This window comes from Littorina saxatilis, linkage group LG12, assembly GCF_037325665.1.
Source record: "Littorina saxatilis isolate snail1 linkage group LG12, US_GU_Lsax_2.0, whole genome shotgun sequence".
NCBI classification, from domain to species: Eukaryota; Metazoa; Mollusca; class Gastropoda; order Littorinimorpha; family Littorinidae; genus Littorina; species Littorina saxatilis.
The window spans coordinates 70,850,398-70,871,759 of record NC_090256.1 but is presented as its reverse complement, the minus strand read 5'-3'; the positions used below and the strand labels follow the sequence as shown (position 1 = coordinate 70,871,759).

The 21,362-nt window shown below is 44.3% G+C and overlaps 1 protein-coding gene across 2 annotated transcripts; it reads left to right on the top strand.

Moving 5' to 3' along the window:
* Nucleotides 1-736: 736 nt before the first annotated feature.
* Nucleotides 737-18,464, top strand: LOC138982700 (uncharacterized). Of its 2 annotated transcripts, none has more exons than XM_070356028.1 (8): nucleotides 737-1,552; nucleotides 2,435-2,767; nucleotides 5,335-5,493; nucleotides 7,726-7,761; nucleotides 8,334-8,404; nucleotides 12,683-12,908; nucleotides 14,344-14,497; nucleotides 16,089-18,464. In XM_070356028.1, exons 1-8 carry the CDS (start codon nucleotides 977-979, stop codon nucleotides 16,097-16,099), a joined length of 1,566 nt encoding a protein of 521 aa, XP_070212129.1. In that variant the 5' UTR covers nucleotides 737-976; the 3' UTR covers nucleotides 16,100-18,464. The 2 variants fall into 2 exon arrangements, with proteins under 2 accessions (XP_070212129.1, XP_070212128.1); XM_070356027.1 differs by having other exon boundaries at nucleotides 741-1,552; nucleotides 14,344-14,514.
* The last annotated feature ends 2,898 nt before the right edge of the window (nucleotides 18,465-21,362 follow it).

Below are 21,362 nucleotides of genomic sequence, written 5' to 3'. Positions count from 1 at the left end.
CCCCGTTTCTCTCACCCACTCAGTCATGCCCCTCCCCCGTTTCTCTCACCCACTCAGTCATGCCCCTCCCCCGTTTCTCTTACCCACTCAGTCATGCCCCTCCCCCGTTTCTCTTACCCACTCAGTCATGCCCCTCCCCCGTTTCTCTCACCCACTCAGTCATGCCCCTCCCCCGTTTCTCTTACCCACTCAGTCATGCCCCTCCCCCGTTTCTCTTACCCACTCAGTCATGCCCCTCCCCCGTTTCTCTTACCCACTCAGTCATGCCCCTCCGATCTTGTTCATCAATACAGTGTGTGCATATTTGTACATGAACAGAAATCCTAAACCACCAAACCCTTCAATCTCTCGATCGAATCGATTGCTAGGACGTATCCTCCTGTCCCCCTAGCTTATCTCTATCGTCCCCTCCCCCCACCCTTCACCCCCCTTCCCCAATCCTTCTCAGTTAGTAAGTTTACCCATCCACCCGTCTACCCTTTCCCGTTCTATATAGTTTATCTTGATCTTATCTTTTCTCCATCTGCACCCCTTCCCCCATCTTCTCCAATAACCCCCTTCCCCCAATACCCCCTCCGCGACATCCCGCCTGCCTCACCTTGCCAAATCCCTCCGGCCCGGCCCGGTTCTTGTTTTCTTACTCATGGATCTATTTTCCCTATCGACTTGTTCATGCAACATCTGTTGAACGTCGTGTGACGCCGCATGAAGGCTCCACAGCAGCTGGCCCCGCTGTTTGGCAGTTTTGAGACTTTTTTGTCGATATATCCCCATTCGCAGTTTAAACCTCCACATGACACGCCGTGTACCTACTGTGGTCCTTTTTGTGTCGCGATAATTAATTGACTGGGTGTTTTAGCACTGTGTTTTTGTGGAGTCGCTCTTTCAAGTTGAGATCTTGTGAGTTGACGGTAGTGTTCGTGTTTGCCGAAATCACTGAATTTGTGTGAAAAAGCGGGCGTGTTTTTGACCCAAAATGAGGACGAAGGTTTTACTACTGTGTGTCGGTGTCGTTGTAGTGTCGGTTGTGAGTGCCTCGCCCACCGCAGCCCGCGTTACCGAGACCAACGACCAGGCCAACACCGAAACCCCCACCAACAACAACACAATCAGCAGTCACAACAACGTCACCAACGCGTCAAACAACACAGCGAACAACCCTACAGAGAGCAATGTCACACAAGCCAACGCCGACGACTCCAACAGTGCCACCACGGGCAGCTCCGGCACGGAAGGCCAAGAGGATGACAAGCTGCCGGAAGGCATGTCGGAGTCCCTGGCCGACTTTGTCATGGACATGCTGAAGGGGCAGTTCAGCAACGGCACCAAGAAGACCCAAGTGCCCCCGGCTCCCTCTGCTACCAACGCCAACAACACTCTCGCCACCAAATCCAATGCCACGTCCGGTGAATCGGCTGACGGCATTTCGGTCCGCAACGGTACTGATACTGGAGGTACAGAGAAGACGGCTACGGAAGGTGGGGAGGCGGAAAATAAGACTCCTCACTCCTCTACGGATCAGTGGGGCGATGACGATTGGAGCAGTACAGAGGTAGGTCGAGATTCTACTGGTTGTTGTTGTTGTTGTTGTTGTTGTTGTTGTTGTTGTTGTTGTTGTTGTTCTTCTTCTTCTTCTTCTTCTTCTTTTCCTTCTTCTTCTTCTTCTTCTTCTTCTTCTTCTTCTTCTTCTTCTTCTTCTTCTTCTTCTTCTTCTTCTTCTTCTTCTTCTTCGTCGTCGTCGTCGTCGTCGTCGTCGTTGTTGTTGTTGTTGAGTTCGAATTTGTCTTCCTCTTTTCCCCCACGGCTTAGCCTAGAGCGTAGTCTTTTTCTCCTCAGACGGAGGAGGACTCGGTACCACAGCAGGCAACCGTTGTGGGTAGGGGTTACTCCCACACAACGCAGTAACATAGCACAGTAACATAGCACAGTAACATAGCACAGTAACATAGCACAGTAACATAGCACAGTAACATAGCACAGTAACATAGCACAGTAACATAGCACAGTAACAGTAACATAGCACAGTAACATAGCACAGTGTTACATGGCGAAGGAATGAAGGTACTTGTGCTTGTCTGCTTGTTAAGCTTACAATGTCTTCATTTAGCTACACTGACAATAATGCATTTTCTCAAAACGCATGACATTTAGCTATATTTATATCTGACTTGTCTAACCTACGGTTGTGGTGTTCCTCCGACCTACAAACACTGCTTTATCACTTCTGACAGCTGTCATTATTCATCACTTTAGGCATACCATTTGCGCGGTTGAATGCCTTTCGCCAACTGATATTCATGAACCAAATCCTTATGGCCTCGAACAACCTGGTATATGACCCAAATCCCAAGTACCATTGCCTAGGTACCCTCACATCTATATCTGGGAGTATTTGATATTAATAACCTTGTGATCATTCGCGTTCTCCATGCAGAACTTCGCCTCCACGACCAAAGAGCCGTTCTCCAAGGGAGGCAAGGCCAACTGCAACGTGGAGGCGGACCTCAACAACTACTGCATCGTGGACGACCTCGTCAACGTCTACTTCCGAGGTGACCTGACGGCCAAGGGGCTGAGGTCGCCCATCTTCGATATGGACATCGTGGAGCGGCTGAAGAGCTGCCCGCGTGGCGAGTGGTGCCTGGACAACGAGCTGGACGTCTTCAGGGACATGATGCAGAGGTTCGCCCAAGGCCCGCTGTGCGAGGAGTCTATGTGGGAGTGCATCTTAAACGTCATGACGCAGCGCGGGCAGTGCCCCGACAAGGTAAGGGCGTCTGTGTCATTGTTAAACATGTCAATTGTACGTACCTCAAGTGTCATGTTCTATCCTATCCTGGGGAGCGTACCATTGACATCATGACGCAGCGAGAACGATCTCAGGTATGTGGTTCAAATCTCATGGTAAGCGGCCTGACTGACAGGAAGTCCAAGTGATAGTGCATTATTGACATCATGGTGCAACGAGAACGATCTCCGGACAGTGTGAGGATTTCTTTGTCAGCGTGAAACTAAAACTAAAATATCAATGACCATGCCCCACCTATCGTCAACTCCGCGTGGGAGTGCATCATTGACGTCATGGTGCAACGACAACTGCGTCACGGCAAGGTCAGGTTGTCCTTGTCATTGCAAAACACACAGTCGAACATGTTTATAACGACCACACAGGGGACCACGTCCACCTGTCTATAAGGATTTGATCCCCTGGGGTGGTCGTACTGGGCAGGTGGTCGTTATCAAGAGGTGGTCGTCAGGGCAGGTTGGGCTGTATATGGCCCAAATGTGACGGTAAGTACGGCAGTATGAGACCACACAGGGCCGCTGCTACTCTTGCATGTCACCTCCACACAAAACATAGTAACTGCTACTCTTGCATGTCACCTCCACACAAAACATAGTAACTGCTACTCTTGCATGTCACCTCCACACAAAACATAGTAACTGCTACTCTTGCATGTCACCTCCACACAAAACATAGTAACTGCTACTCTTGCATGTCACCTCCACACAAAAGATAGTAATAATAATATAATAGTGGCAAGCTTATATAGCGCGAACCATGGGGTTAACACACGCTCTCCGCGCTTTACATCAAACTGAACAATGCAATACATGTTTACAATAAATAGTATCCTAGTTCATACAGTAGTGTAAATGCCATAATGCATTAATTATACAAACAACAACATCCACACAAAAAAACACACACTCACACAAGTTAAAGCTAAGTACATAGTAAGAAAAATAATATGTTAAATCACTATATCATAGTCATAGCACACGCACACACACACACACACACACACACACACACACACACACACACACGCACACACAGCGCAGTCGACCTGTCTATAACTGCTACTCTTGCATGTCACCTCCACACAAAACATAGTAACTGCTTACTTGTGCCCAACAGCTTGGTTCTAACCAATAACTCGTCATCACGATGATACTGGACACAGCAGAGTGTTCAATGACACATCCGTGTGAAAACGAAGGCAAGTTCATTGTCCAAGGGTCGATCAACAGCAGTCAATTGATTGTAGAATGTGCTGCGTTCCTGCAAAAGTGTGTAATATATCGATTAACCATTGGATTTCCCTTCTTTGAGCCATGTGACGTCAGAGTTCGACAAAAATTCTTATTTAGGCGGCCAGCCGAGACTACAAAATAGTGCATGTTTGTGTGCTTTCAATCGCAAAAACTAAAAGGAATTTTAACCAGAATCGATCGATACATAAATGTTAGTTCCATTTGTGACTAAAATATGACATTTTACACAGATCTCGACAGTCACTGTTCACCTCGACCGCTATAGCGCGTTCTCGGAGGAACACTGACTGTATTGATCTGTGTAAAATGTCATATGTTGGTCAAACATACAAATAACGAATAAATAGAGAATACTACATGGCTTGCTGTGTCGTACCAGATTTACACGAGTTGTTTTTTACACCCCCGGTATAGGGGTGTGTATAGGATTCGGTCGATGTGTTTGTGTGTTTGTGTGTTTGTGTTCGCATATAGATCTCAAGAATGAACGTACCGATCGTCACCAAACTTGGTGAACAGGTTCTATACATTCCTGAGACGGTCCTTACAAAAATTGGGACCAGTCAAACACACGGTTAGGGAGTTATTGGTGGATTAAAATTATACAAGGACTTATAGAGGGACATATTACTGGTCAAAGGGAAATAACCATTCTCACTGCCACCAACTGAGAAGGTTATTTCCCTTTGACGGGGGTGTTTTTCCTACCTCGGAGGAATTTCTTGTTTAAATATTGAACTGCGAGCGAAAGCGAGCTGTTCACTATTAGAAAAAGCAACGAGTGTACATCTTCAACGAAACAGCAAGCCATGTAGTATTCTGTTTATCCTACATACTGTACTTACGTGTATTTTACTGAAAATGTCCTGCAGTCGATGCAGCTAAATTGAAAACGCTTGTTTTGGAACCTCGGTCTCTTCTAAAGCCTCGTGCAATCTATTACGTCAAAGTGAAGAAACGTCACTCTGAAAGTGTGGCGTGACGTGTTAGTTCTAAAAATTCATCGAGGGTAATTAGCGAGCGCAATTTTTTTTCTATAATGACGTTTGTCTCGGTGACTTTGGCATCATAAGCAGTGGAAAAACAGGTCCCTGCCAGACTTGCTTGAAATGACCTCATTTACATGATATACACACGTGTGATTTGAACGATTATTATCTCACGGGTGTCTGTCTCACGTATGTAGGATAATATATGGTGCACCCTGCCCCTGCAGGAGTCCACAATCTGTCCTGTATCTGAAGAAGTTCATACGTGGTGTGTTTTATTTTGCAGGAGTTCATGTTTGTGGTGGACTCGGCGGATCTGATGTGTGAACTGTTCGCAGACCCACCCAGTGAGGAGAATGAAAAACGTTGCTTTGCGCATGCTCTGGCTGCCTTGCACGTGACCTACGCTGACTTCCTGGCCAGCGACATGAGTGACGTCAAGCCTGTGAGTTGACCTTGACATTGGTTTTTTGATTGGCTGATTGGTCGGTTGATCTATTTGTTGGTTGGTTGAGGCTCTTTTTCTGATGTTTATGGCATCGTCCGTGGGAAGCTTTTCCTACCCCAACACCAACTTCCACACATCCCACGGTTTTCCAAAACAGCACCCTTCTCTCTTATATTAAAAAATAATAATATGGACGAAGGGTTCGCGGAATGTTCGAACTGCGCCTTTTGAATATCTTTCGGTATTTCTATTTCTTTACTTTCCTTTTTCATTTACAATTATTATTATGAACATAAATAGACTGCCAACGTTCTAAAATTCAGAATAAAAAAACAAGCAAGGTATGTTACAGGAACGTGTAATTGCGACAAAAGCAAAACGTTACGGTCACAAATACGGTTTGTCAAAATCAAACGTCTCGAAGGTCTGTGTACACTCTTCAAAACAAGTTAAGGATCGATTGAAAAAACGGATCTAATTATAAAAAATTGCAAAAAAATTTAACATCGACATAATAATTAAAAGATTAATGTGTTTGAATTAACAAATGAACAATGAGTCTTGACCTAGAATTTTGTTTGGCAGGCAGAGTTATTTCCCTTTGTGGGACTTCTCAAAAGCTTCTGCATTTTGGAAGAAAAAGGGTGTTTTTTTTATTGCCCCATGAAATTTGCGGAACGCATGCCAGGGAAAAAAGGTTGTGATGCACGTGCTACAACAGGGTCCTGGCTATGAACATCGCTCACCAGCTTGTGTTTAAAGGTTGACACGCTGACACAATTATGCACAGTAGCAACATGCCCCCACGAAGAAAACTGAGCGATTTGGATAGAGGAAGGGCAATAGGATGGCTACAAGACGGTGTTGCTACCAGGCCAGTGGCCCAGAGGCTTGCAGTGGCTCCCTCTGTCATCATCAGACTAAAACAGAGATTCCACGCAACTGGAAGAGTGCAGGAGCGACAACGTTTTGGTCGGCCCAGAGTCACCACACAAAGAGAGGATCGCTTCATTCAGAGACAGGCCATGCAACAAAGAATGGCTACGGCAAACAACATTAGGCAACGCCTACAAGCTACCACCAACACTGGTGTTAGTGGTCAGACGATCCGAAACCGCTTACACAACTTTGGCTTGCGTGCAAGGCGTCCAGTCCGAGGAACAACCCTGACTGCTAATCACCGAGCAGCTCGCCGAGCCTGGTGCACTCAACATGTGAGGTGGCAACGTCAGCAGTGGGCTCAGGTGTTGTTTACAGATGAGTCCCGCTTTTGCTTGGAACCTGCTGATGGTCGCATCCGAGTGTGGAAGCGTCGCGGAGAGCGCTTCGCAGTAGGCGCTGCTCTGGAACGACAGCGTTTTGGCGGAGGCTCTGTGATGGTCTGGGGAGGGATCAGCACACGTCTAAGGACACCTCTGTACCATGTAGTGGGCAACTTGACCGGTGTCCGCTACCAGAATGAGATCCTGCAACCCCTCGTCGTTCCAGCCCTCCAAGCGATCGGCCCTCGTGCGATTCTTCAGGATGACAACGCACCTCCCCATGGCTCTGCAGCTGTAAACACCTTCATCCAGCAGACAAGGGTCAACAGGATGCTGTGGCCAGCCAACAGCCCGGACCTGAACCCCATAGAGCACATGTGGGACGAGCTTTGTCGTCGGGTACAGCAACTTCACCCTGCTCCTGCCAATCTGAATCAACTGCTGCATTGGCTCCAGCAGGAGTGGAATGGAGTTCCCAGAGCATTCATATGCAACCTGATCCACTCCATGCGCCAACGATGTGTTGAATGCCTGGCACACAACGGAGGGCACACGCGTTGTTGACACTGATTCATATTGTTGTGAATTCCATTTTCGAGGGTTGTCATGTTTGACACACTCTAGCTAAATTGTCGCTGCCGCGTTCGATCTTTGCTTTGTTTGTCCTTACTCCTTGGTTGTTCAATTATATATTTTTTTTTTAAATGAAAGAATTTGGTCTTGTCTGTTTTGTGTGGCATGCTTGTAAAAAAGTGATCCTTAACTTTTTTTGAAGAGTGTATCTGTGTTTTTTTTACAAGTCTACTTGCAATGGTCTGTGTCAGTGTCTGTGTGTTCTCTTGGCTTGTCTTTGTTCTGCCTGTCTCCTCTCTTGTTGTGTCATTTACTGAAAGCAAAGATATCAATGTGTTCTGCGTGTTGTCCTTAGTGATCTGTGGCTGAATGAACTGTCTTTCTTCCTCGACAGGAGACGGACGCCCCATGTGATGGATACGGTTACAGAGTGAGTATACAGTTAACTCTATTCCGCGTGAAACTTTGGATACACCCAGCAGGGGGGGGGGGGGGGGAGGGGGGATACTGCTGCCTCATGCTTCAACTTTCAATTAAATTCTACGAGGATGCACCAAGGTTGGGGAGTATGCAATGTTACACTTTATGTTACTGCAGTACTAAACTTGGCCAAACAATTATTGCAACACATTTCGCACGATAATAAAAGCATTAAAACGAAATTTATTTTAGTTGAACTTTATATGCTGGAAAAGGTACGTGTGCCAGCTGTTCTTGGCATTTTTCCGTATTATGGTTCTTTGTATAGGCATCCCGTGACAGCCTGTCAAACAAGGTCACCCCTAAAATCGACCTGACCTGCTCGCACAGTTCAAATCTCAGTTTACAGGAACGGCTGGAGGGTACGGGAGGGGTGGGGTAGGAAGGGGGGAGGGGGTATGGAATCATGTTGATATCAGTAGTCTTTAATTAAAACACATAATGTTACAACAAGATGATGAACGTGAAAAAGAAAGCGAACAAGACGGAACAAATCTAACCAGAAGCTTTTTCTCATTTCAGATGACAAAGACGTATCTGTGTGCTAGCACCTCTTGTGACGCCCTGTTTGATTCAAGGATAGCTATGGAGAAGTAAGTCTTCCAATACAGTTAACCCCAACCTCACCCCGACCTCACCCCGACCTCACCCCCATCCCCTCCTCATTTCCCCCTCCCCCTCCCTTCCCCCATCCCTCCCGGTTTAGTCTTGTCCCCGTTTGAGATCTTAGCTTTTCTGTTCATAAAGTCTGTAATGTTCCTCGATTCTAAGACTCCCTTCCTTGGTAGACCTGTCCTCTTGCAAGATCCAAGTTGCTATTGTTAGACCTGTCCTCTTGCAAGATCCAAGTTGCTATTGTTAGACCTGTCCTCTTGCAAGATCCAAGTTGCTATTGTTAGACCTGTCCTCTTGCAAGATCCAAGTTGCTATTGTTAGACCTGTCCTCTTGCAAGATCCAAGTTGCTATTGTTAGACCTGTCCTCTTGCAAGATCCAAGTTGCTATTGTTAGACCTGTCCTCTTGCAAGATCCAAGTTGCTATTGTTAGACCTGTCCTCTTGCAAGATCCAAGTTGCTATTGTTAGACCTGTCCTCTTGCAAGATCCAAGTTGCTATTGTTAGACCTGTCCTCTTGCAAGATCCAAGTTGCTATTGTTAGACCTGTCCTCTTGCAAGATCCAAGTTGCTATTGTTAGACCTGTCCTCTTGCAAGATCCAAGTTGCTATTGTTAGACCTGTCCTCTTGCAAGATCCAAGTTGCTATTGTTAGACCTGTCCTCTTGCAAGATCCAAGTTGCTATTGTTAGACCTGTCCTCTTGCAAGATCCAAGTTGCTATTGTTAGACCTGTCCTCTTGCAAGATCCAAGTTGCTATTGTTAGACCTGTCCTCTTGCAAGATCCAAGTTGCTATTGTTAGACCTGTCCTCTTGCAAGATCCAAGTTGCTATTGTTAGACCTGTCCTCTTGCAAGATCCAAGTTGCTATTGTTAGACCTGTCCCCTTGCAAGATCCAAGTTGCTATTGTTAGACCTGTCCTCTTGCAAGATCCAAGTTGCTATTGTTAGACCTGTCCTCTTGCAAGATCCAAGTTGCTATTGTTAGACCTGTCCTCTTGCAAGATCCAAGTTGCTATTGTTAGACCTGTCCTCTTGCAAGATCCAAGTTGCTATTGTTAGACCTGTCCTCTTGCAAGATCCAAGTTGCTATTGTTAGACCTGTCCTCTTGCAAGATCCAAGTTGCTATTGTTAGACCTGTCCCCTTGCAAGATCCAAGTTGCTATTGTTAGACCTGTCCTCTTGCAAGATCCAAGTTGCTATTGTTAGACCTGTCCTCTTGCAAGATCCAAGTTGCTATTGTTAGACCTGTCCTCTTGCAAGATCCAAGTTGCTATTGTTAGACCTGTCCTCTTGCAAGATCCAAGTTGCTATTGTTAGACCTGTCCCCTTGCAAGATCCAAGTTGCTATTGTTAGACCTGTCCTCTTGCAAGATCCAAGTTGCTATTGTTAGACCTGTCCTCTTGCAAGATCCAAGTTGCTATTGTTAGACCTGTCCTCTTGCTAGATCCAAGTTGCTATTGTTAGACCTGTCCTCTTGCTAGATCCAAGTTGCTATTGTTAGACCTGTCCTCTTGCAAGATCCAAGTTGCTATTGTTAGACCTGTCCCCTTGCAAGATCCAACTTGCTATTGTTCAAAACGTCTGTAAATGTAAGGCCATTCTTAAAACTCCCTAAAAATGTAGGTACAAAATGGAGCTACTGTTAATAATAATGATAGTATATCAATCAATCAATCAATATGAGCCTTATATCGCGCGTATTCCGTGGGTACAGTTCTAAACGCAGGGATTTTTATTTTTTTTTAATTTTTATTTTATGCAATTTATATCGCGCACATATTCAAGGCGCAGGGATTTATTTATGCCGTGTGAGATGGAATTTTGTTTACACAATACATCACGTTTTCACATCGGCCAGCAGATCGCAGCCATTTCGGCGCATATCCTACTTTTCACGGCCTATTATTCCAAGTCACACGGGTATTTTGGTGGACATTTTTATCCATGCCTATACAAGTTTGCCAGGAAAGACCCTTTTGTCAATCGTGGGATCTTTAATGTGCACACCCCAATGTAGTGTACACGAAGGGACCTCGGTTTTTCGTCTCATCCGAAAGACTAGCACTTGAACCCACCACCTAGGTTAGGAAAGGGGGAAGAAAATTGCTAACGCCCTGACCCAGGGTCGAACTCGCAACCTCTCGCTTCCGAGCGCAAGTGCGTTACCACTCGGCCACCCAGTCCATATAAAACGACTTCCTGTAGCGCTATTCACCGCCAGATAGCAGTCTCATGGTGCTTTATAAAAAGCACTTGACACTAAAGCTGAACATTTCACACACAGAAGAAGTTAGGCAATAACAAAGCACCGATCATAAAGTCTAAAATGCAGCACTCACAAAAAAAACCATGCAGATTTAATGTAAAATAAAGATTTAACACAGGCTTCAGGGGAGAAAAAAAACATTAAACAGCGAACAACCAGGCGTACTCTATTATACGACTACAAGCACTTTTAAACGCATCACACAATTACACATCAAATTCAACCCATCGTATGTCTGTGTACATCGTATGTCTGTGTATCTTCTTCCATGTAAGGCTCCTTCCCTTTAAAGGCCCTGTACGTCTTCTCATAAATCTGAACATTGACCAACATTTTTAATCTGAACATTGACCAACCTTTTTAATCTGAACATTGACCAACCTTTTTAATCTGAACATTGACCAACCTTTTTAATCTGAACATTGACCAACCTTTATAATCTGAACATTGACCAACCTTTTTAATCTGAACATTGACCAACCTGTTTAATCTGAACATTGACCAACCTTTTTAATCTGAACATTGACCAACCTTTTTAATCTGAACATTGACCAACCTTTTTAATCTGAACATTGACCAACCTTTTTAATCTGAACATTGACCAACCTTTTTAATCTGAACATTGACCAACCTTTTTAATCTGAACATTGACCAACCTGTTTAATCTGAACATTGACCAACCTGTTTAATCTGAACATTGACCAACCTGTTTAATCTGAACATTGACCAACCTTTTTAATCTGAACATTGACCAACCTTTCTAATCTGAACATTGACCAACCTTTTTAATCTGAACATTGACCAACCTTTTTAATCTGAACATTGACCAACCTTTTTAATATGAAAATTGACCAACCTTTTTAATCTGAACATTGACCAACCTGTTTAATCTGAACATTGACCAACCTTTTTAATCTGAACATTGACCAACCTTTTTAATCTGAACATTGACCAACCTTTTTAATCTGAACATTGACCAACCTTTTTAATCTGAACATTGACCAACCTTTTTAATCTGAACATTGACCAACCTTTTTAATCTGAACATTGACCAACCTTTTTAATCTGAACATTGACCAACCTTTTTAATCTGAACATTGACCAACCTTTTTAATCTGAACATTGACCAACCTGTTTAATCTGAACATTGACCAACCTGTTTAATCTGAACATTGACCAACCTTTTTAATCTGAACATTGACCAACCTTTTTAATCTGAACATTGACCAACCTTTTTAATCTGAACATTGACCAACCTTTTTAATCTGAACATTGACCAACCTTTTTAATCTGAACATTGACCAACCTTTTTAATCTGAACATTGACCAACCTGTTTAATCTGAACATTGACCAACCTGTTTAATCTGAACATTGACCAACCTTTTTAATCTGAACATTGACCAACCTTTTTAATCTGAACATTGACTAACCTTTTTAATCTGAACATTGACCAACCTTTTTAATCTGAACATTGACCAACCTTTTTAATCTGAACATTGACCAACCTTTTTAATCTGAACATTGACCAACCTTTTTAATCTGAACATTGACCAACCTTTTTAATCTGAACATTGACCAACCTTTTTAATCTGAACATTGACCAACCTTTTTAATCTGAACATTGACCAACCTTTTTAATCTGAACATTGACCAACCTGTTTAATCTGAACATTGACCAACCTTTTTAATCTGAACATTGACCAACCTTTTTAATCTGAACATTGACCAACCTTTTTAAAACTTCCCCCTTTTTACGACCTCATTTTCTCACGTTTTCGGAGGTCGTAAAATGGGTGGGGTGTCCTCGGTACAGGTGTCCTTGACTCGGTGCAAGTGTCCTTGACTCAGTACAGGTGTCCTTGACTCGGTGCAGGTGTCCTTGACTCGGTACAGGTGTCCTTGACTCGGTGCAGGTGTGTGTGGGGGAGGTTGGTTCATGAATCACGTGGAGAGCCGAGTGGTCAAGTTGTGTTACCTGGGTGCAGGTTTGGGCGGTGGGAATGGTTCATGAATCACGTGGAGAGCCGAGTGGTCAAGTGCGGCCTGAGTGACCAAGACACGTGTGGAGCCCTGAAGGACAAGCCGACCACCACGGACAGGACGTGGTTCGGGATGACCAGCGACTACGACTGGTCAGGCTTCACCAGCACCACCCCCTCCACCTCCACCTACTACTTCTCCAACGACTACCCTCAAGCCCACGCCGGCAAGGTAAGTCTCATCCAGGGCTCCCCAAAGTGCGCGTCCCTGCGTCCTAAACGCACTAGAAGCCAAGACCACGTACTAAATATTCATGGAGGGATTCCCGGGACGCACTAAACCTAAAAAGAACGAGTCCCAGGACGCACTAAATGTTCGTTGTCGTGCGTCCCGTAGGTACTCTGTTCGGACTGTAGTCGTCAGCTAACATTACAAGAAAGACCAGAAGTCAAGTTGAAAGTGTGTGTGTTGCATTAAACAAGGTATAGTTGAAGTCTCCTTCTCGAATATTCTGTTGATGATAAACCCACTTCATATCACATTATTATTCACATTACATTATTCGCGATCACAATGCGTTATATATGTACACGGGGGGTTTGGGGATCCGGGACTCTTGGAACCCTCTAAAACTCCGCTTAGGTGGTCCAAGGACCATCTAAAACTCCGCTTAGGTGGTCCATGGACCCTCTAAAACTCCGCTTAGGTGGTCCATGGACCCTCTAAAACTCCGCTTAGGTGGTCCAAGGACCCTCTAAAGTTCCGCTCAGGTGGTCCATGGACCCTCTAAAACTCCGCTCAGGTGGTCCAAGGACCCTCTAAAACTCCGCTTAGGTGGTCCATGGACCCTCTAAAACTCCGCTAAGGTGGTCCATGGACCCTCTAAAACTCCGCTAAGGGGGTCCAAGGACCCTCTAAAACTCCGCTAAGGGGGTCCAAGGACCCTCTAAAACTCCGCTAAGGTGGTCCATGGACCCTCTAAAACTCCGCTAAGGGGGTCCAAGGACCCTCTAAAACTCCGCTAAGGGGGTCCAAGGACCCTCTAAAACTCCGCTAAGGGGGTCCAAGGACCCTCTAAAACTCCGCTAAGGGGGTCCAAGGACCCTCTAAAACTCCGCTAAGGTAGTCCATGGACCCTCTAAAACTCCGCTAAGGGGGTCCAAGGACCCTCTAAAACTCCGCTAAGGGGGTCCAAGGACCCTCTAAAACTCCGCTAAGGGGGTCCAAGGACCCTCTAAACATTCAAATCGGGGGTCCCGGGACCCTCTAGAACGGGAGTCCACGGGGAGCCCTGCTCATCTTACACCTGTCAGCAAAATGAAGTCCTTTCGGCTTATAAACAAATTCTGCTTTTGGGGGGAAAGGGAGTGATTTTCAAAGTCTCATGAAATAGACGCAAAACATGTCAAAGCAAAACATTGTGATGCATGTGTTTACAACAGTGGCCATGAACAGTGCTTAGTCGGACATACTTGACAAAATAATACACCTCAGCAACATTGCCTCCACAACACAAATCAAAAATATTTTCTTGTTGCTTTATAAAAACTGTAACCGTCAAAAAGAAAAACAGGAAATAAAAAAATAAAAGAACAAAACTTTTATTGAGTGGTCTTTATAGTTTTTTGAAAGAGTATGAAGATCAAACACTCCCCGGGTGTTTCAGAACGGTTCTCCAGGCCTGCAGAACAGCACGAAGGACGAAGACGAGTCGCTGATGATGGCTCTGTCTGTGGCGAGCGCTGTGGGTCTGCTGTTCATGGTGCTCGGGCTGGTGTTCTGGAGGCGGAACCGGCGGAGGAATCTCATGTACCACAGAGGTGATGCGTATGGCAAGGTCAGTGAGCGAGGGGTTTGTGGGGAGGGAGTTAAAGGCTGGGTAGGTGAGAGGGAGGGGGGAGGGGGGGGGGGGGTTAGGAGGAGCAAGGGACTGGAGTGGACAAAACATGGATGAACAGACGGACACACAGGAAGACACATATACAGACAGACAGGCGGACGGGTGGATAGACAGATGGACAGACAGACAGAAAGACATATAGACAGATAGACAGATGGACGGACAGAGCCGGACTGTAACGCAGGAAAAAGCACTGTGAAGACTAAAAGACTAGGAGAAATAAGAAAGAGAACAAGGAAAGAAAAAGAAAAACATGTGTGCGGTGTGTGTGCGCGCGTTTAATCTCTCTCTCTCTCTCTCTCTCTCTCTCTCTCTCTCTCTCTCTCTCTCTCTCTCTCTCTCTCTCTCTCTCTCTCTCTCTCTCTCTCTCTCTCTCTCTCTCTGTGGGAGTGAGTTTTTTCCGAACTGATCTGCATTGATTTGTCTCTGGACTTCAGTCAACGCTTTGTTACGTCAGTATGACGAACGTCAGTGAATTCATACACAACTGATAACGATTATTAACCAGACCTTTCGAATTCCTAACAAAAAGAACGGAGAACAAAAATCTCATTTAAAAACACACGTCTGTCTCATCCTGAACTCAGGTCAAAATGAGTTCGGCTCATTCTATCCCTGACAGAGGATGCCTTGGTTTTCCTTGTCTGGCGAGGAAATCGATTTTTTACATATTTAGATCTTTTCGTAATGTGTTATGGATGTAAGCAGATTCGCGATCGTCGATAATGATTTTTCATGGTGTTGTGTAATTTTTAAATTACAAAGGAATTGATATGTAAGACAGTTTCAAGCGAGCTATTTTTCGCGGCTGTATTTACTGTGGCAAACAACTCTAAATATGGCAAAAGTGTCACGTGATAATCAACCGTTTGGTTTCGGCGCTCGCTGGAGCAGACGATTTTTTGACAGTGATGCAACCATATATTACGGTCTCCTTCCGGCAGCAGTCCCAAAATTTCGACTTGTTTTGACCTTAGAACGATGTCTTTATCATAACTGTGAAGAACAGAACGGAGATCACTGTCGAAGTCGGCCAATCTGCAATCATTTTCGTCTCGCGAACACTGCTCGTGAACAACAAATGGGAGATAACTCTGTATTCTTGTTTTGATAGATTCGCGTAGGACTTTAGCGTCCGGTCAGAGGGACTAAAGCGATAGCGTGGAGCGATGATGATCAGAATGAATTAAGTCTGTTTTTCAATCATCGACCCTCTACGCATCAGCCTTATAACGTGTGTTTATTTGTTTAAGATTAACGTCCTTTGGGGGTGCTACTGGCACATATCAGTGGGAAATGCTTAATTATTTGCTAACTTTAAAGAAGAGCAAAGGAATATATATACAGTTGGGTTTTGTTTAGTTTTTAGTATTTTACTTGGCTCTAAAATCTTGTCTGTGAATCAGTAAAAGATTTCAGTACGTAATATTTGTATTTCTACTTGGCTACTCTTATTCATAAAGCCTGGCCTAACAACTCAACAACACTTTGTTTTGACTGTCGCGTGACAGTTGGCCGCTGACGAGGGCCCGCTGTTGCCCCGAGATTGACTAGCCGAGGAGCCTCGTGTGGATGTGGACGTCAGCAAAGTTCGACTGTGGGTCAACGCGGACTACACTCTCTTTGACGAACACTAACTCCACCTGGGGGCCGATGATACACGATGTTGGGAAATAACTCTGTCGGTTTTGTATGGGTTGTGAAAGAGTGAGTACTCGGGCTTTTAATGAGTCAGACTTTCCCACGTGACATTATTTATAGGCCATGCCGTCACTACAGCTAGGGGTTTGTCTGAAATACGCGGATAAGAAGCACGTGTGGAAAGCTTGCCTCACTAAAAGCCAGAGTATTCACTCTTTCACAACTGAACATACAAACCTGACACTGAGGGTTATTTTTGGAGTTCGTGTGTACCTATCGTTTTCATAAGATAATAGTGTGCCTTTAAAGTACTGCCTTCCTTCTCGAGTGGACTATCGACCTTGTTATCACCACACTAGATCCCTTCCTTCTCGAGTGGACTATCGACCTTGTTATCACCACACTAGATCCCTTCCTTCTCGAGTGGACTATCGACCTTGTTATCACCACACTAGATCCCTTCCTTCTCGAGTGGACTATCGACCTTGTTATCACCACACTAGATCCCTTCCTTCTCGAGTGGACTATCGACCTTGTTATCACCACACTAGATCCCTTCCTTCTCGAGTGGACTATCGACCTTGTTATCACCACACTAGATCCCTTCCTTCTCGAGTGGACTATCCACATTGTTATCACCACACTAGATCCCTTCCTTCTCGAGTGGACTATCGACCTTGTTATCACCACACTAGATCCCTACAGGTTTTCATCTCAACATCCTTCCACTTAAACACAAACCATTCAGTCAACAGCCTGTCATTACTGGCTGCGGCTTTCTTTGCATAGTGTGTATCTTGTGATGTATTCCGCATTTTGGAACAGACACCTATATGTCAATCTGCCAAATCAGTGCAGCAAACAATAGCACCCATCACAGAAAGCAGCCATTCTGCTGGTTCTTGGTATGTGTCATAAATAAATCGCATACAAAAAATAAAAAATAAATAATAAAAAATCCCTGCGCTTAGAACTGTACCCACGGAATACGCGCGATATAAGCCTCATATTGATTGATTGATTGATGTGTGAAGGGTGCTCTTAGTCTGCACTCTTCAAAGAAAAAAGTTATGGACCGGCTAAAATATATTCAGTTTTCTTTGAGTTAATTGCTCATAGTGCATTATTTCGTCAGTGTGTCAGCTTAATTTTGAACTCAAACTGATGAGCATCATTCATGGGACCCTGTTGCACGTGCATCACACGTAATCGTTGCCCTGGCATGTTTTGCACCGATTTCATTGGCCTTTGACAACAACTCCATTTTCCCCCAATGAAATATGCCGAAAATTGTTCTGAAACAACACTCACTGTCATTTGTCAATTCTAGAAAAGACAAGTGTCAGTGACATTTTTGGACCCTTGATTTGTGTAGCACATAAAATCCAGTGTCCCTTTAAAACAACTTTACCCCCAAAACATTTTAAGCAGTTAATATGTGTGCGAAAAGCATTTTTGTGTGTGTGTGTTGTTTAATGGAAAATACAGATAAGAAATAATGTCTGGAGGATTATCTTTTCTGCCAAGAATCTCTGATCCACCACCTCACAATCCCTCCCTCCCCCCCCCCCCCCCCCATCCTGTTTTATAGAAAACACCATTTACTAATGCATCAGATGATAATAAGAAACTACATCACTTTGTTCTGAAACTGAAACTGGTTTCACTTCCAGCACACACCAATCTTTCTTTCAAAATTCTTTATTTCATCTTCTTACCCCCCCCCCCCCCCCTCTCCTCTACCCCAACCTGTTCTTATCCATTTAAAAGATGCATAAATTTTTTTAACATGAAACCTTGTACATATATTAACATATATATTCATCATTTACATTTCCTTTGATTTCCTGCCATAGCACTGTCCTGTCATTGTCAGTGATGTGTTTAACATGCTTCAGTTTTAAATGTCTCTGAAATATTGTGATATATATTATTTTATTATTCTTATTACCAGCTAGTATTTCTTCACCCACCTTTCCTTATCAATGTCACACAATTTTTCTTATTTCTAGTTGTTGTTTTCGGCGTTTCTTTTTGTTTTTGTTTATGTAATTTGATATAGGTAGCTTTGAGGGAAAATCATCCTGTTTTATAGAAAACACCATTTACTAATGCATCACTTTGTTCTGAAACTGAAACTGGTTTCACTTATAATATGTCTCTCTGAGACATTTGTTTGAACAAATTGTGAACATACTAATGTGGGGCATGTTTAACATTGGAATAAAAATAACAACTGTTTTTAATTTATGTGTTTGTTTTGGTGTATAAAACAACTCTCTCTCTCTCCAAACTCTCAAACACACACACATCCTCTCTCACTCTCTCTATCCAACACACACACACACACACACACACACACACACACACACACACACACATGCATGCATACACACACACAGAATCTGCAAATCTCATAATTTACTGTAAAATATAGTACAAAAACTGGTTAAAGGCAGAGTAAGCCTCCCGTAAACCATCACAGATACGGTCAGGCTTTTACACACAGTACAAACACCATTTCATTTAAACACTCACCAATTGAGAACATCCTAGGTGCCCTCCGTAAAGAGCGAACAATTTTCAAAGAATTTATTTTTGCGTGGTTTATCTTACCCCTGAGCCATCGTGAACCCGTGTGATCCAGTTTTCCCTTTTCACAATGCAGTCGTCATAGTTAGTCATTTGAATGCGACTCGACGTGAGCTTATCTACAATAGCACGTTTTTTTTATGCACGAAACAACGGCTGTGGTTCACAAGAACTCTAGCGATGGCTTTTGACTGTTGAGAGGAACGGCGATTTGCACTGATAAACCGGCCGTCGTCTGCTACGACCCTTGCGTGACCCTGCTTCCGGGCTTTTCTTTTTTTAAACTTTCACAACTTCGAATTGTTCTGATCTTGTCTTGATGAAAAACGAATTCTTTTATGATTAAAGAATGTTTGTGTAACAAGCTGTCAATTTATTATTTAGATTTTAAAAGTTAGGTCTAGCGCAAAAACGAGGCGCCGTTGTTGTTAACGGAACAAGTCTACGAAAATAAATTCTTTGAAAATGTCTCACGCTCGACAGAAAGCAGCCAGGATGTTCCCGTTCGGTGAGCGTTCAAATGGAAGTATGCTTGTACTGTATTTAGACGCTCGGGGAGCTCTGTGATGGTTTACGGGAGGCTTACTGTGCCTTTAAAAGTACCTAACCCAGGACAAAAGCAAACAAACAAACTAGCACCATACAATGACTCTGAGAACTATTACCGGCTAGGAGTGGACATGTCTAGATTTCTGAAGCAACAGCTTTGAAGCTTTCAACACATCTGATCAACCAGTCTACAAGAAGTCAATTTCTGTATATTTCCAAATGGCCTCTTTCAATTGCTATGAAAAACACGGCTCTGAATTTCGTTTAAAGAAGGGTTTGACAAACAGTTCAGTCAGCTGTTTGCCTCTTTGGTCCATATGCACCCAAAATAAAAGCTAAACAGACAAAAATGTGTATCTGTATCAGGTGAGTGAAGACTGACATGGTTGAACTGAGAAATCATGTCTCAATTATCAGCCATTCTAAAGCATGTGCGCAGAAGATAAAAGGTTGATAAGAACGAGATATCAGATTATGGAAAAAATGCAATCACAGGAGTAAAAAATCGTATGTTTGATTTGTTTTGTTCAAAGATATATTATTATAACATAATTTGTTCACATACAAAAAAGTGTGTGTGAGCGCGCGTGTGACTGTTTGTTTGTGTATGCGTGGCATCGTGTGTGTGTGAGTGTGTGTCTGTGTGTTTGTCTCACTGAGGCTTCTTGTTCACAACCTGTGTAATGTACCCCAGTTTTAAGACCAGATTTTCTCACATTTGTGCCAGTCTTAAAAGGCTGGTTCCACTGTTGTGCTCTTTGTGGGGGGTTGTCTGTGTGTCTTCTTGTGTGCCTTCTTGTGTGTCTTCTTGTGTGCCTGTCTGTGTGTCTTCTTGTGTGCCTTCTTGTGTGCCTGTCTGTGTGTCTTCTTGTGTGCCTGTCTGTGTGTCTTCTTGTGTGCCTGTCTGTGTGTCTTCTTGTGTGCCTGTCTGTGTGTCTGCCTGTGTGTCTGTGTGCCTGTCTGTGTGTCTTCTTGTGTGCCTGTCTGTGTGTCTTCTTGTGTGCCTGTCTGTGTGTCTTCTTGTGTGCCTGTCTGTGTGTCTTCTTGTGTGCCTGTCTGTGTGTCTTCTTGTGTGCCTGTCTGTGTGTCTTCTTGAGTGCCTGTCTGTGTGTCTTCTTGTGTGCCTGTCTGTGTGTCTTCTTGAGTGCCTGTCTGTGTGTCTTCTTGAGTGCCTGTCTGTGTGTCTTCTTGAGTGCCTGTCTGTGTGTCTTCTTGAGTGCCTGTCTGTGTGTCTTCTTGAGTGCCTGTCTGTGTGTCTTCTTGAGTGCCTGTCTGTGTGTCTTCTTGAGTGCCTGTCTGTGTGTCTTCTTGAGTGCCTGTCTGTGTGTCTTCTTGTGTGCCTGTCTGTCTTCTTGAGTGCCTGTCTGTGTGTCTGCCTGTGTGCCTGTCTGTGTGTCTTCTTGTGTGCCTGTCTGTGTGTCTTCTTGTGTGCCTGTCTGTGTGTCTTCTTGTGTGCCTTCTTGTGTGCCTGTCTGTGTGTCTTCTTGAGTGCCTGTCTGTGTGTCTTCTTGTGTGCCTGTCTGTGTGTCTTCTTGAGTGCCTGTCCGTGTGTCTTCTTGTGTGCCTCTCTGTGTGTCTTCTTGTGTGCCTGTCTGTGTGTCTGCCTGTGTGTCTGTCTGTGTGTCTGTCTGTGTGCCTGTCTGTGTGCCTGTCTGTGTGTCTTCTTGCGTGCCTCTCTGTGTGTCTTCTTGTGTGCCTGTCTGTGTGTCTTCTTGCGTGCCTCTCTGTGTGTCTTCTTGAGTGCCTGTCTGTGTGTCTTCTTGCGTGCCTCTCTGTGTGTCTTCTTGTGTGCCTGTCTGTGTGTCTTCTTGTGTGCCTGTCTGTGTGTCTGTCTGTGTGTCTTCTTGAGTGCCTGTCTGTGTGTCTGTCTGTCTGTGTGCCTGTCTGTGTGCCTGTCTGTGTGCCTGTCTGTGTGTCTTCTTGTGTGCATGTCCGTGTAACCATGTATGTTGCTGAACATGTGCTGCGTGTACCAGTGGAACAAGCACTTCAAGCACAGAATC

Coding starts and splice junctions, on each gene's coding strand:
- LOC138982700 (XM_070356027.1), top strand. CDS start 977: ATGAGGACGAAGGTTTTACTACTGTGTGTCGGTGTCGTTGTAGTGTCG. Junction 5,494..7,725: donor ACATGAGTGACGTCAAGCCT/GTGAGTTGACCT, acceptor CTTCCTCGACAG/GAGACGGACGCCCCATGTGA. Junction 12,909..14,343: donor CTCAAGCCCACGCCGGCAAG/GTAAGTCTCATC, acceptor CGGGTGTTTCAG/AACGGTTCTCCAGGCCTGCA.